A 16,841-nucleotide genomic window follows, 5' to 3' on the forward strand; every position below is an offset into this window, starting at 1 on the left:
TAAACATGCCCCAGATCAAGGTATGTATCATCACTTGAGCCCCCAGAAACCTCTCTCAGGCCCCCTCTCAGCCATTATCCTTCATTAAGAATAAGCAGTGTTTTGACTTACAACACCATAAATTAATTTTGCCATTTAAAGAACGTTCATAGTAATAGCACCATACAATGTATACTTTTTTGTGTCTTTTATTCATTATATGTCTGAATTTCCATGCTGTTGCATGCAACAAAAGTTTTCTGTTTCTTGTTACTGTATAGTATGGCACTCCACTATATGAGTACATCATAATTCCTTTATCTCTTCTATTGATGGACAAACGTTTATACTGTTTCCGGTTTTTGGCAGTTGTAGTAATGCTGGTTAAGAACATTCTTGTAATTTCTTTTGGGAACTGCATATATTTATTTCAAGTGGGGTATATACGTAGCGGAAGTACTGGGGTAGAGGGCTTACTTATGTTTAGCTTTAGTAGGTGCTTCCAGTTTCTCCCAGCAGCTGTCCCAGCTGATGCTCTCACCAGCAGCTTACGAGAGGTCCAGTTGCGTATCGACACTAGCTTTTGCATTATATTTAATTTTATCCATTTCGGTAGGTTGCGTACTGGTGTTTCTTTGTTGTTTTAATTTAATCTCCTTTAGAATATTGATTTTGAACACCTTTTCATATGCGTATCAGTCTCCATTGCCCTTTTTCAGTGTGGTGCATTTCAGATTTTTTGTTCCCTAAAAAGGGGGGAGGTTGTCAGCTTTCTTTTGATTTGCCAGACTTGACTACTTTGTATATAAGCAATCTATGTATTACACACATTTTTTTTCTTTCTTTCTTTCTTTTTTTTTTTTTTTTACAATTGGTAGTTTATCTTTTCATTCTGTTAATGTGGTAATATCTCTTGATGAACAGAAAGTTCTTCATTTTAATGAAGCCTAATTTACCAGTCTTCTTGTTTATGGTTAGTGCTTTTTGTATTCTATTTTGGGAAAATTTTGTCTACCCAGATCATGAAGATAATTCTGTTATTATCAAGAAATATTATCTTTTGTATTCAGGTCTACAATTTAACAGCAACTGATTTTGTGCATAGTGTAAGTCTGTATTTATTTACCTCCTGTGGATAACTAGTTGATTTCAACCATTTATTGAAAAGTCTATAATGTCCCCACAGCATGTAGCAGACTTTCAGGTAACCATATATGTTTGGGTCTGCTTCTAGAAACTCTGTTCTGTGCCATTGGCCCACTTACCTTTTTTGCCAAGCCACACTGGGTGAACTACTGGCTTCATAATGATATCTGATGGTGGAAGTCCTCCAACTTTGTTCTTCTTCTTTTTGTCTTAGCTATTCTTGGCCCTTCAGCTTTACATATAAATTTCAGAATCAGCCTATTAATTTCTACACACATACTTCTGGGATTTTGATTGAGATTGCATTGACTCTGTCATTTTGGGAAGAATTGACATCTTCACAGTATTCTTTTCTGTCAATGAATATGGTACACCCTTGTATTTAGGTGGTCTTTCATTTATCTCAGTCATGTTTGCAGTTGTCTCTGGCTGTGTAGAGATCATACCCATCTTCCATGTCTGTTTTCTTCTAAGTGCTTATTAATTCTTCATCTGTTTCTTTTGTATCGTCTGTAATTACCATAGAACTTCACTTCATGTCATTTGGTTGTCAGCTCTGTCTGCTGTTTTTTGATGTTTCTAATATAAGTTCTGTAGTGATTATTGTTCTATTTATTGGCTGTGCAGTTTCCTTGTTATCTCTTCATTTTCTCCTTTTCTTTTTTAAATTATCATTTCTCATTTACTCAGTTTTTTAAATTTTTTTTTTTTTTTAAGCCTCCAGTGCATGTTATGAAATTTTCTTCTTTTGGGAGGACTGTGTTTTCTTTCAGAGTGGAATCTTCAGCTGTCTTTTGTGTGCTATGACCATTTATCATCTTCTCTTTTTGTCCCCAAGATTTCTAACTTTGTTGGCATGCTTCTTCTCTGGATCGTATTAATAGTGAATAGAATAGCTTTACCTGGGCTTAACAGATTATTTTATTTGTGAATCCTTGGCTTTCCCATTGGATTAAACTGTTTTGCTTTTCCTCAGGGTTCGGATTTGAGGGTTTGGCATTGTTAAGGGACTTTTTTTGCCTGCAGTTCATACTCTGGGAGGATCTGGAGGGCCATGGCTCAGCTGGTACGCAGGTCAGATTACCTGTCTTTCCTCAGTACCTGCTCCATTCCCTTCCTGGCCAGAGGAGGCAAAAATTTGGTAAAATCTAAATCCACGGGAGAGAAACCTCGTTGGGGGTTCTTCTCTATGGCTTTAGCTATGTTTTACTCATTTTCTGTTTTGTCGTATATTTTGGTAAATCATTGTTTATTGTTGAAAATAATTAGTCTTGAATGATTGTGGTTATTCTGCCCTCTTTCTCCAGGGAAGAAACAGAATCACATGTCTTGCTTTCAATGAGGGACTGTGGGAGTAGGGAACGTCTCTTCCAGGGGCTGTTCCAGTCTTTCTTTTCAAGCTTCCTATTTATATTTTGTAAATTGAAGGTCAGTGGTGAAAAGTTTCTGAATGGTGTTCACTTAAGTTCTTTTCCCCAACATGGTTCTTCAGGAGCCACATGTTTCTTCCTAGAAGTGTCTCACTCTTCTTGGCCACAACTTCCCAATGGTTATGGTGAGAGGCTCTGTCACTGTTGCTGCTGAAATATTTTTTAATTGCTATTTTGTGTTCATTTCTTCAGAGTTTAGTGGGGCAGAGGTTGAAATACTACCCCCCAAATGTCCCCTATTTTACACACAGTTTAGCTTGTTTGTGGGTGTGAACATTTCAGGGTCACTGAAATCTATGTCCTTCCCCCATGAGAGTAGACTGCATGTGTTGTGCTGTCACCCTCTCAGCTCCTCATAGACCGTCTCCCACATTACAGTCACCTGGCATTTCAGTTTTTGTACACGTGGTAGCATTAATTCATTTTCGGATAATGACAGTAAATTCTTCATTCCTCATGGCATCTTAAGAGTGGAGAACTTGAACTAGTGAAGAACACAATATTCCTAACTTTGTTAGTCTTATGTTGTAACATTGTATTTTGCTAAGCCCTTTCCCCCAGACCTGTTAATAATTAGCAGAATTCACGAGTTGTACTTGCTCTTCCTGCCTCCAGAGTAGATAGCTAAACGTGTTGACAGGACATCTGAACTAAGCAAGTAACAACAGCAACTACAAATACAATGAAGTCCTGCATGGGCTCCACTTACAGTGCATCGATCCTTCACCACATGGCATTCGTGCATGTGGGGTTACTCTGGACACTTACTTAAGACGATTTACAGAACTCTGAAGTGATTTCTTCCAGGACTTACAGTTTTAGAGACTTAATGTGTATGTGTTTAATGTTTTGATAAAAGCTAAGATTACTCTTTTGCTTTAATCTGTTTTTTAGCATGTATTTTTCACCTTGAGGATGTAGCCTGTAACAGTGCCAGGTACATAGTGGGTGCTTAGTTAGTATGTGGTGGGTTCTCTGCCCCTGGTAACGTGAAGGCCCATGTTATTGCAGAAGGAAATTGTAATATTCATGATTCTTGTTACAGCCTTTATCACTAGAACTCATTTAAAATAATAAATCACTTTAATGCATTCTAGCAGAATATTTTTAGATTATTCTTTAAATTAATCTGCCCCTCTTTTTAAGTCACTCACTTCCTGACCCACTTCCCATCTTTTCATCTCTTCTTTTTCCGATTATGTCTGACCTTTTCCTGCTTTTTCTCAAAATATATCTGTAATTACTTAAGTCCACTTAAACATTACACAGTTTGTAAAGGGCTTGGAGTAAAATAGGAAGTCAGCTCTTTATTATTACAACACTAGTTGAATTGTTGCTCGAGAGGTGCAGACCCATAGATATTTCTGTGTAAAATAACCATGCTAGGCTCCACGAGAGCTCCGCACATACAGAAGGGAGAAACAGGAGTGTGGACGAGGCTCTGCCAGGCACACAGCTTGGTGGACTCTCCCTCTTTAGGAAGGGAGGCACTAACGTGGGAGCTCAGCAGCCGGGGACTGTAAGGGAGGCGGCACAGCTCTGAGACGGAAATTGGAGCAGGAACGAAGAGCTCTGAGTTCTAGTCTTTCCCACGCCCAGCTGAGAAACACTGAGCCAGTTCTCTTAGCCTTCTTCTGTCTCCAGCCTCAGCGTTTTCTGTCTATAGTGTGAATTTTAACTAACTCCGCTGGTTTGTAAGTATTGTGTAACACACATGTCTGCTTTGCTTTCATAGAAGATAGGTGTTCTGTGTTTTTTTAGTTACTGTCGAGTAACAACCTGTTTTTTTTTGGTTGCTATTAATGAATGTAGGAGCATAGATAAATCATGCTATTAGTTTATAAAGTCTGTACCATTTGCACGGTGACTTCAGGTGGTCTTAAGTAAATAAATAAGATGAACTGATTGGTGCAGTCTCTAAATAATTGTATTTAGAGTTCTTTGTTCATTGACACATGTATAGTACCAAACATTTAGAAATTTTAGGCTGTATATTCTAAGTTTCTATAATAAACATTTGTGATTTTTATAATAAAGAGTTAAAAACCAACAACAGTCCTGAATACTCCTCACCTTTGATATAGCCATGGATCTGATTGGCTTTTCTTAGAGGCTGTTGAAAGCATCTAGAGGTGATCTTTTGATGTGTGACCTGGTAAGCAAAGAATGAACGGGTCTTCGGTTTTTGCCTCGTAGGATTTTTATTCTTTGTCCTGTTAAAACAGCTTTAAGTCTCTAAGTGGTCTCTAGTCAATGTTTAGACTATTAGCCCAAATGCATCTAGCTGATTTGTCTTCCTGTTTCTAAGCTGGAAGTGAGAAGCTGCTAATTAACTAAATTTTAGCCTAGCATATCTGAACACTTCAAAAATACAATGTGTAATACATTCGCTAATGCCCTTTGAAATAAACCTAATTTTCTGCAGATATTTTAGCTGTGCTGAATTAAAAGAAAACTCTATTCTAAGTTTATAAGTCATTCTAGTGTGTTGTATAATATTTTGATTTCATTTATAGATGCAGAGGCACTTTGTGGGACCTGGTATGGAATATGACAGAATCAGAGATTAGTGTAGTCCCTTTGTGAAGCCGTTTTTTGTTCAGAGAGAACCAAAATATGCACTATCTGAAGCCCAAGATGTTGACAAATAACAAAGTGAAGCATTAGGAGATACCAGGAGAAAGAAGCTGCCAGTCAATTTGTTTGGAATTTTACTCATTGCCTTATAGAATTAATAACACACTTAAATGCTATTAAATATGAAAGTTTTTTGTTTTTTTTTTTTGAAATTGGTCTTTTCCTGTAGGCCATTGGCCCCTTCTGTCAAAACTAAATACATTCTCAGAAAAGTTGGGCAGGAGATACCCAGCTGAAGTGTGGACTAATGAAATTCAGTGCTTTACCTATTGCATGATGCTTAAAATACAGGTGTTTTTTTTGTTGGTTGAATACTGGCTGATTTTCATTCCTGTGTAATTTACTTGCATGGAGATTAAGAAAGCTCTTTTTTATTAAATAAGCTTGAGAACAAGATGAATGCACTAGGTTCTTGGGTAGAATGTATTGGATAGCTCCCTTTATAATGAGCATTTAAAAATCTGCCTCCTTAAAATCGGAAAATGCATTCTTTCCTGTATGGAAAGCAATAAAGTAGTGAAATATTCCTCCTTAATTTTGGTCCGAACGAACAAAAGTGTCTGTGTTTATTCCTGCCTAATGCATCACAAATCTGCTGACATGCTAACCTTGGAGTCTTGGCTGGCGTTAATCAGGCCTGTGCACCGGCAGGAAAGATGCACCTAATGCACTCCATCAGTGCAGTTTGCATATGGAAGTTCTCACAGGGGAGGTGCCCTGTGCCAGCTGAGGGTTACCTGCCCACTGCAGTTATTGTATGTAATTATCGAACCAATCTGTTCAGCCCAGCAGGGTTTAGATGGTAATCATGAAGCAACACTTTGGAAAAGAAAGATGTAAGGCACTCTCCCCTTCTCTCATCAGTTATATGAAGTTACAGCCACTCTTAACAGCTATTTTTGAGATGCAATATCTCCATATACAAATCTGCTAAATGAATGCCTTTGAAAGTTTCTTAAGGTTTAGTCAAGTTATTTTTGTCTGTGTGAAGCGTTTTCTTCAGGAGCGTGGCGGGGATCTTGGAGTTCTGATCTTTCCATGGCCACCTTAAGAATATTTTGAAACAGTGGGATTATTTGTAATATGTAGATAATAACAGTTCTGACCATTTTGGGGTTTTAAAGTAATGTGGTTTGAGTAGAGTGGAGCTTTCTCATGCAGCTCTCTGTGGAACAGAACCCGCGGTTGCCATCAGGCAAGAGAGCAGTGTGCTGTCAGCAGGCACACTGTGGGGAATGGCCCGAAGCAAGGGAGATGCTCAGATGAAGTTTAACTTAATATTAATTGTTAGAAAATATAAGTGAGGACGTTCTGATGCATTGTGAATCTGAAATTTGGGACAGATGAGAGGACTTCCTAAACGAAGTCTGGGCCACCCAGGGAAGCTTTGAATTATCATTTGGATTTTAACGCATTTAAATTTGAGACTACATGGGATAAAGTTATAGGAGAAATACAAAGTTGTAAAGTTATTACTAAGTCCTTCCGTAGTCATTCCTACATGTAGACGTGTGGAGTAACTTAAAAACTTCACACAGGACTGAACTAGTTAGAAAATGTCATAGTGATAGAAAATAATAAAAAGAAACTGAACGAACACTTGGGAAGACCGCCTGGTGACAGAATTTAAGCATTAATTCCTAAGTAACCCTCAACTAGAAAAAATAAATAGAAAGCTGGAAAAAATAAATAGAAAGTTGAGGAGAATCCAACCTATTTTCGAGATTTTAGGAAACCTGTGTACTTTTAAGACTCTTCCTTTACAGGAAGGTGTCCCCCTTAAACTTTTAATGAAAAGTATACCAAAAGAAGACATTTATTGGAAGTTTGTTGTTATTGATTCATGAACAGAATTTTGCCATTGATTGATAGGGTATAACCAGTGATATACTATATGCACAAGGTGTATATTTTCCCATTTATCAAGTAGATTACTGTCCCTCCCCCCACATAGCCCACACACATTGTAAAATGCGGAGAATAAGTATCATTGGCCTGAGTGGTGAAACCAAATTTGTTAAATGCTTTGCTTTTAAAAGAGAGTTTCTGTATCATCAATCCTGATGGTTAGGCTTTCAGTGATGAACTATAAAAAGCATAAAAGCTTGAGGTGGGTACAACAAACAAGCTGACAGTCAGACTAACTGTATAGTTGAAGATTCTCTTAATCACATTTTCTTCCATCCACAGCCCCTTCCCCTTAGGTAACTACCGCCCTGTAGTTGTGTATATTCTTACTGTATGTTTTGATTCACCCACACCTGGATAGATTCACATATATACTAGTATATGGTAAGTTTGTGTATTTACTTATTTGACCATCAGACCACATCTCTCTCTCTTTTCAAAAATCTTTGTGTGTACCAAGCGCAAGAAAGGAATTGAGGAGAGCACTGAATCCAGTGTTGAAGATATGGAATGCTCAGGTACACAGACAGAAGAGGCCACAAAAACCCGTAAGTTGAACAGTCTTGCCTATTAGCTTTTTCCATATATAAACACAGATTTCATTTCCTTCCACTAAGTAAGAGGTTAACTTATGGTCATAACGTTTTGATTTTATGATAAAATATCATACAAGAAGATCTTCTGTTTGTGTAGTATTATCACAGTGTCCTTTGTATACATTGTATTATTTACTGTTCACAGTAATCACGAAGTTGGGGTGGGGAGCTACTCTCATTTTGCATCTAGGGAGCCCAAGACATGGAGCACTTAAATGGCAGAGCCAGAGCTCTTACCTCTCAGGCTACTCTCTTTCCATTTCTGCACATTTATTACACATCATGGGATACAGGGGAAGGTCCAGATCCGGCGAGTAGTACCTGGGCTTACTGCGGCTGCCAAGTTCCACGGGCCTGAGCCATCCGTGTGCCCCCCACAAAGTCTGCCAGCTCTTCTTGTCTCTCAACAAGTTGGGACGCAAGGAATTAAAGCCTCAATCATCACTTTTCAAAGCTCTTGAAGCAAAAAGCAGAGTATAAAGTCATTTCTGGGATGGCTCGTAAACTGGTGCTGAAGGCTCTTCCAGTATGGAGCCGAGCTAGCATTGACATTAGCAGGGCTGCGTCTGCAAAGGGCACAGTGGGGTTGGGCTTCCGTGTGGTCCACTTTGTAGACGGCCAGTGCGGATGTGTAGACACACCTCTGGGCGGCTCAGAAAAGGGAAAACAGGTTCCAGGTTTCACAAGAGATGATTTCTTGGACGCAATGAAGAGATTCAGCGCTGGTTGCAGGACCATGTTTTTCTTTTTCCAGATTTCTCTCCTATCTCGCTGCCTTTTATTTATTTATTCTTTTATTGGTTCTGAAACATTTCTCACTTTCTAATAGAAAAGGCTCATTTTTGGTAAAAGTTTCATTAAAGCCCAAGTGCCCTGCTGAGTCAGGCCAGGGACGTATTTTACCTTTCCTTTGATAGAGTTGCCTGTGCACATTTGTGGAAGACACACATTTGACTTTCAAAGAGAATCTTCTGCACTCGAGTCTGTTAACATTGTCTTTCTTGTATAGTACGGATAGGGCATCCTTAGGTTTACATGAATTCACCCCAGAGAATACTGGGGGTATCTAGAGAGGGAGGATAGAACTTCACCCTGGAGGCTAAAGGTTTTGAAGAAGTTCCTTTCTGTCTTCTGCAGCCATTTTCCGATCCCTACTGTTCTCCCCGCCTCCCGTCTTGTTCATTTTGTTATTAGGAAGTGAGGAGTCCCGAGGAGCAGTGCATGGAAGCCTGTCTCAGCCAGAGGCTAGCGGCAGCAGCTATGACAGTGAGTGGGAGCAAAATTAAGGAGCATTTGTAAAGATAGAGCAATATTCTTACTTTAAAAAAATCCCTTAAAAAATTTTTAAAACAGAGTTTTAGTTCAGCAAAGGAACCAGCCCACATTGTGATAATAAGGTTGATACCCATTTAGACTGGAGTGAATTCACAGCTGTGCGTGGAGAAAACTCATGCCTCTCCTGACTGCCTGAAGGTCATTTGTTACCTGAACTTTGCTTAATGAGCATCAGAGTTATTTGTTTTGATACATCAATAATTTTAAATTGGACTATAATTATGAAAAAATGTTTTTTATACCCCAAATTTTAATTTAAGGTCCTTACACTGCTGGTTTTTACTGGGAGAAAATATATTAGTATTTTTGTTTTATTTATTAATAATAAAAGAAGAGTGTGGACCCCATTGCATATTTGAGGAGAACAATCCAGATTTTTTGTTTCATTTTAAACAAAAAGAAGATAGAGAATAATCAGATTCTCCCTTATTTATATAAACTCCAAATTGCTTTACTTAAATGCTGTTTCTCTTCTTATTGTAATTTATCCTTTCTCCTAAAGTATAGGGCTAGTTAAAGTATTTTATTGTCTAAATATTCATAAATGAGAGAAATATTACCTGAGATGGTAAAATGTTATTGCTTCTGGCAAAAAAAAAAAAGGCCAGTGTTCATGAAAATATGTATTTGTATTCATCATTTTAAAATAACTTGAAGGAGGAGGCACATTATTATGTTTGAATTTTGTTTTAAAAAAATACATAATACAATTCAGTGACTTCTGTGTCCTAGAGCTTTAAGATTTTGTGTCATAAACGTGTTTCAAGAATGGTTACCTCTAACAGCAGCTTTAGAAATGTCAGTTTCTTCATTAACAATTTTATTTTCAAACACAATTTATGGTTTACAATATGGTAAGAGATTTTTCTCACTGTGTGATCTTTCAGAATGCTGTGCCTGGCAAAACGGGAGCAACTTTCCTTTAATATCTATTTAGACCATTTTAAAAACATGTATAATTTTCTTGATACACCTAAACTCATTTTGACTAGTTGGGGGTCTATTGTGTAAGAACACATTCTGAAAGCTTTCAAAATGTGTATTGTGTAGGTTTTCTCAAAGAAAGAGAGGGGGTGACGGGGTGGTTTTCAAGAAGAACAGAGGCCTCTAATCCTTTTATTTTTATGCAAGGCATAATTTTTACCAATTGAGAAAATTTGGTTATTTGCTGCAAGTAATTTTTTCCCCCACAAAATGATAAGCCTTAAAAAATCATGCATATTCTGGCATTTCAAAACCGTCCCAGTACTTCAGAATTGTACTAAAAATTAGTTAATGTAGCCATGATATTTATGGCTAGCTGCTTTGTCCCTCCCGTTCATAAAATGGACAGTACTCCACAACCTTCTCTTGTTAGTGTTATATTTGAAGTAACCTTGAATTTTGGTCCATTCTTGAGAAATATGAGGGAAGCAGGATTGACGGTTACCTCTCGAATATCTATGATCTAGTCAAAAAAGGGATATTTTTAAGGGCACACTACAAAGAAACTTCCCACTTATTTTAAATTTCTGCATTAATAAAATCATAGAAGAGTACTTTTCCTTTTTCAGATACTAAATTTTACACGTTAGTCTTGAGATTGCACCTTTTACCAATAGTAATAAATTAGGAAAATGGGTATATTTTTTTAAAGAGACGAGAAGAGGAAAAATATTTTTTCTGCCACAATTAGAATTGATTATTAGGGAAAATACTGAATTGATACCTACAGCAAAGACTTCACGTTGCAGGATCCTGATTACATAATAAATTCCACGTAGTGTTTTTAGTTGCAGTGAAATATTTTAAATCTAGATTGAAGGAGATCAGCAGTGGTGTTTAAGAGTAAAAAAAAAGTGTAAAATGACAAATTAGGATGTTAGTGATAATAATACTACTTGAACAGAGTGATAACTATTGTTAAGTGTCCTTTGTAATGTGACTATTCCAAATTTATTGAAAGGAAGATGTACTGTAGTACTGATTATTGACCTGGATTTTGTGATACCCTATTACGCCCCACCTCAGCCCATCACAGTATTCCTACTTTTCTATGCAAAATTAATTTCAAAATTCTTGAAATAAAAAATTAAAAATCTACCATGGAATATTTTTTATCTATCACAAAAATTGAGGAAAAAGCTCAAAAGTTTAAACCAGCTGTAGTAAAGGCTATGTATTATCAATGGCAGGAAAAAAAAAAGATATCCATGTAAATTTGAAGTTTGTTTTAATTGAAATACATGGCGGGGCGCCTGGGTGGCTCAGTCGGTTAAGTGCTGCCTTCGGCTCAGGCCATGATCCCAGGGTCCTGGGATCAAGCCCCGCATCGGGCTCCCTGCACAGTGGGAAGCCTGCTTCTCCCTGTCCCTCTGCCTTCTGCTCTGCCTATCTGTGCTCTCTCTCTGTCAAATAAATAAATAAAATCCAAAAAAAAAAAAAAAAATATATATATATATATGGCAATGAAATAAAAACTGGAACTTGGAAAAAAAAAAGAAAACACTAATTTTTAAACTGATCTTCCACACAAGTAACTAAGCCTATAAACAGAAAACCTTTAGGATTTATTATTAGGTGTGGTAAATATTTTGTCCTAGATTCAAAGAATGTTTTGTACATTTCAGAAAAGAAGTATTGATCTGTTGCTTAGTGCATTCATTGATTAATTATGGGTGACCATGCTGCCCCTCACCCTGGTACCATTGCTCTTTTCCTGGCCAAGGGAGGCATGAGGCAGAGGGAAGGCACCCATCATTTGCCCGTGCTAGGCAGCCGTGATCGGGCTTACACGTACCCTTCCGACTGCTGTGCTCGCCTTGGAGGTAGAGTGGGGGTGCTAGGTGGGAACAGAGTCTCCTTGGTGAGGTGGAGTTCCTGTAAAGACTTCCGCCCCCAGTAAAGAATCACTGATTTATTCCAACTCAGGAGTAGTTGGATAGGAACTGTCATGAGGTACTTTGACCAGGATCAGATGTGATGCATCTTTAGAAGGCTGCTCAGTTGGGATCTCTTTAATTCCTAGTGGAAAAGACTTTGTGTTTTGGAATGGCCAGGGCTCTCCTGCCTAGAGAGTATAGGTAACAGGCTTTAAAAAGCAACACATTTTATTCCTTGCTTTTCAGAATATGCGTTACTTCATCGCTTCCCTCCAGGAAATGAATGCCTGTCTTGTTGCCATAGCTTACATTAGGAGTTACTGTTTTAAATTGCACAATAAAAGTTTTGGGGAGAAAGATTTCAGTGCCTTTGTGAATTGGATGTGTTTTACCAGTGGGAGAGTTCTGTTGTGACTTAAGACTGAAAGGTAGATGTTAGCATATTTTTGGACATACTAAAAAATGGACACAATTTCCTAAGATTTTCAGGCTATTAGCCATTACTTTTGTGTAGGAATTTAATCTCCACAAATCCTCATAGTCAGTTAGATTTTTAAATACGAATAAGTATATCATGGAAATGCTTATATATCTGTTCTTTAGTTTTTTTAAGTTAATGATTTGAATTTCTTTGTTTTTTTTTCTCTTCAAGGTTCAAAAACCAGAAAGAGAGTCCAGAAGTAAATCAAATGCTGTCAACCGACTTTCCTTTTCTTCCTGTCATTTGACTTTTTCCTCTTTTTCTATTTTAAATGTTATATTTTCATGTGAGTCTTTGAGGATGGGGCTGACCATGAAATACTATGTCTTTGAAAAATATAAACTTTTTTATTAAGTAAATACTTTGCACAATTTATTAAAGGCTAATTATAAAATTGAAAATCTATAGGTCATACTCTTTCAGCTGATCCCAAGCTGTATGTGTTTGAGGTTCTGAAGCAGCTGTAAGAAAAACCACCATGATGTGCACTTTCTAATCATTGTCCATTGCCCCGAGTGTATAGAAATGCTTGGCAAAATCTTCCCCTTTAAGCAGATATACAAACCTTAAAATAAAGGTCTCTTTTTGCATGATACAAATACACCATTTGTTGTGGCCATAAGATTTGGATTGCATTGGTTCTGTTCAGTTCCACAAGCATTTATTGAGCACCTGCTGTATGAAGCAAGAGGAACAAAAAAGGGAAAGGGTTATGAAAGCAAAAGTGGGGTACTAAGCAGGTCTGTGGGAGACCAAACCCACGTATTTGAAAGTGAGATTGCAGAATGACTACCTAAGCATGCAAACTGTATGAAAAGAAAATACGATAAAGTATCCAGTGGTAGCATGATTACAGATTTATAGACTGGCTTCTTTTAAGGAGATCCTGTGAAAAAAAAAACAAAGCAGGCTTATTGCTCATTCACAGGAGATTATTTTTCTTATAAGTGTCGTTTTTGTAGCATATGATGTCTGTGCAGTAAACCAAAGCACTCGAGAGTTTTAGTGATCAGAGATTTTCAGATTTGAACTTTTTATAGTTTCCCTGGTAATAAAAGCTTGGGATTTAAACTATATGAACAATTTCAAGGTTTACTTTGTTGCAGAAATTGGAATTGGGTTGGATTTCCCAAAGGGTGGTACACCTTACCGTTTAATGGCACATCCCATCTTTGTAGATGACATAGAGACACACTTTTATTTCAGCATTTAAGCATGTATTTTAATATGTGTTCAGAACATAAGTAGCACATGAAACTGGTGATTTCTCTGTTGCTTAGGACAAGCTTCAAGGAGGTATTTCTGTATTTAAAAAAGTGAGTTGATTTAAAGAAAATGTTAAGTAATAGTACAGGTGGAATGTCAACATACCCCAAATTGTCAAGGTGGAACCACGTTGGAGGAGCTCTGAGCCAACACTGAGACTCTAAAACTTTGGCCCCAAATGTGGGTGTTTAGGTGTCACATGGAATACGTGTCACTGTAGTGGTCAGATGTTGAAAAGTGCAGACCAGATCTGCAGACTTTCCTTTGAAAGTTCATCTTTTAAATGCCTCCTGAAGTTCTTGAGCTGTGTGTCTTTGCAGAAGAGAGAACTAGATTTTGGGCAGAACCTCCTCCTGTTTTCTGTAGAATGTTGGATTTTCGTGCTCATCAGTGTTATGGTCCCAAGTTTATTTGTAACACCTAAATCAACTCTCAAGTTCTGTTTCAAACACATTGATGCTTAAAATAGGATAAAATGTGTGTGGTGTGTTTTTGTGTATATGCCTTAGCCTTTTTTATTTTCCAAAACACAAAAACATAGCAAAACCTGTTGGTTAAATATTAAGAAAACAGTATTTCTTCACATATTGTTTTTAACAAGTGCTGGCATTTTCTCGAATGTTACTCTGTTGGCAGGGCTGCGGAAATTAAAAACTAGTAGCCATAGTAGCCAGTTGGATGCATTGGCTGCATCTCCTTACTCCGCTGCTCTTCTCCTTCCTACCTTACACTGGGTTTTTTTAGGCTCCCTTTATTTTAAATCAGTGATCAAATAGCCTCGTCATTTGGCGTTATGCTTTTTTTTTTTTTTTTTTTTTTGCCTTTTTCAGTTTTGTACTTACTATTTTTATCTTGCATCATTTTTGTTTCCTTTCCAGTCCGTGTTTCAGTGGACTTTGCCAGTCTTTGTTCCTTCATAACCCAGCGTCCACGTTCTGACAGGTGTTCCTGGCACATGCGGTCCTGCCTTCTCTGCCATTTTCCTTGGTTGTTAGTGAGCTGAGATGGTCTGGTCTGCTGAGGATCGACACCTGTGCTGGGCTCTTGTCCTTCACACCGTGGGGGCAGTACGTGCTCTAGATGTTCTAGAAAGCAACCGATACATCTTTGGTAACCAACTGAGCCCTGAAGTAAAATAGCTTCTAGGTGTTCTTCAGTAGTGATCTCTTAAGACAAATAAAATGCTAATAGGCCAGAGCTATAAAGCCTCAATTATTTTTTTGAATTACTAAATTAAATGTGCATATGAAGGCCTAAGTCGCATAGCAATAAATTAGTGGTGGAAATATAAATAAATTATATGTATTTATGTGTATGTGTTTACATGTGGTTGAGCAATATGTGCTTGATTATCCCTTAAAATGCTATTTTGTTGGCTATATTCTTGTGATTACCAAAGTTTATTAATAATACCTGGTCACTGTAGGAAATTTAGAACACACAGAAAAGTATCAAAAGACAAACCAGCCATATTACTCCCACCCACAGGCAACCACGGTGAATGTCTTGACACATTTTCTTCCAGGCTTTTCTATGCATTTTTATTTCAAATAATTATTATACTTGATATAAAACTTTATCATATATAGCTTTTTAAAGCTAGAATTAAATACTTTCCATGTTATTATAGATACTTCATGAATATAATTTTTGTTTCTATAATATTTTTTCTTGTGGATTTATGACGCTTTCCTGACCATTTCCCTAATATTGGACATTTAAGTTGTCTTTGGTATTGGGATATTATAAGTAATTTTTTTTTAAGTTTTTTTTTAAGTTCATTCAAGTAATCTCTACACCCAGTGTGGGGCTCGAACTCACAACCCCGTGATCAAGAGTTGCATGGTCTGCCAACTGAGCCAGCCAGGAGCTCCTATAAGTAATATTCTTGATTAAACTAGGCAGAAATCTTTGTCCACATGTGCGAATATTTCCTTAGATTTTCAGAAGGGAACCACTGGGTCAAAGACTATGAAAATGGAAGGTTACTGATGCATATTAACAAGTTGCTTTGCAGAAATCCACCAGCCAGCACTTTGCCCAGCAAATCAGAGTGCACAGCTTAGATTTGTCATCCTTGAATATTACTAATTTTTATCATTTGATAAGGTAAATTTTTTTTAATTGCTAGTGAACCTGAGCAATTATTTTTTATTTGTAAACTAATTGCTCTGTTTTCTTCCTGGTGTATTTGATTGTACTGTTTGTATAGTGATGATCTTAACCCTTGGTTGTATTTGTTGCTGACTTTTTCCCATTTGTTTTTTTGTTGGTGGTAATATTTTTTATTTTTGTGAAATTTAATATTTATGGCTTTAATCTTTTGATCTTTTTCATTGTAATTTCCACCAGTGTTTTAAAATATTCCTCATCCTGAAATCAGAAATATTTACCATAGCTTTTTCTAGGCTTTTTGTCTTAATGCTCCTAAATTTTTCATCCATATGGAATTAGTTTTGGCATATCTATGCCAGGAGGTAAGGATCACAATGTATTTTTTTTTCCAAATAGCTAACCGGTAGCTCCAGTACTTTTTTTTTTTTAAGATTTTATTTATTCATGAGAGAGAGAGAGAGAGAGAGAGGCAGAGGGAGAAACAGGCTTCCAAGGAGCAGGGAGCCCGATGTGGGACTCCATCCCAGGACCCTGAGATCATGACCTGAGCCGAAGGCAGACACTCAACCATCTGAGCCACCCAGGTGCCCTCCAATACTTTTGTTAAATAAATCTTTCCCCAGCCCCTTATGCCCTGGTTTGTGATGCCTGCCTTATTATATATTAAGTTATTTTACCAGGGTGTGTTTCTGGACTGTCTGTCTGATTTCATTGATCTGTCTGTCTGTCCTTATGCCAGCACCACACATTTGTAATTAATGCCATTTTACTTATTCTTGTCTCCTAGACCACATTAACAGAAATCAAAATGAAAGAAAAAACTCACTTATGAGCTTACTACACTACAAAAATCAAACTCTTGTTCTTTGGGTAGGATATTTTTTAAGTCCTGTTATCATGCCTTCGTAATTTCTCATAATTATAGCAGTTGCATAGATAAATAAGGTTTTGTGAGTTTTGGTTTCTTTTAAAGTTCTACAGGTATTCTATACCCCTCATTCATTAAGCTCTGCTGGTATAAGGAGGACAAGGCACACTGAGGAATCAATACTGGAAAAGGGTCTCTGGGTACATAGCAACAGCCTCA

At 37.3% G+C, this 16,841-nt stretch overlaps 1 protein-coding gene across 4 annotated transcripts in view; it reads left to right on the forward strand.

Annotated features, from left to right (window-relative positions):
* The window catches only part of VRK1 (VRK serine/threonine kinase 1), a 148,184-nt gene extending 132,016 nt beyond the window's left edge, over positions 1-16,168 (forward strand). For all 4 annotated transcript variants that reach the window (XM_032405891.1, XM_032405892.1, XM_032405895.1 and 1 more), the window contains 2 exons: positions 7,561-7,648; positions 12,545-16,168. In XM_032405891.1, coding sequence (XP_032261782.1) covers positions 7,561-7,648; positions 12,545-12,576 — 120 coding nt within the window. In that variant the 3' untranslated portion in view covers positions 12,577-16,168. The remainder of the gene's footprint in view (positions 1-7,560; positions 7,649-12,544) is intronic.
* The last annotated feature ends 673 nt before the right edge of the window (positions 16,169-16,841 follow it).

This window comes from Phoca vitulina, unplaced genomic scaffold (assembly GCF_004348235.1).
Source record: "Phoca vitulina isolate PV1807 unplaced genomic scaffold, GSC_HSeal_1.0 scaffold7, whole genome shotgun sequence".
Lineage (NCBI taxonomy): Eukaryota > Metazoa > Chordata > Mammalia > Carnivora > Phocidae > Phoca > Phoca vitulina.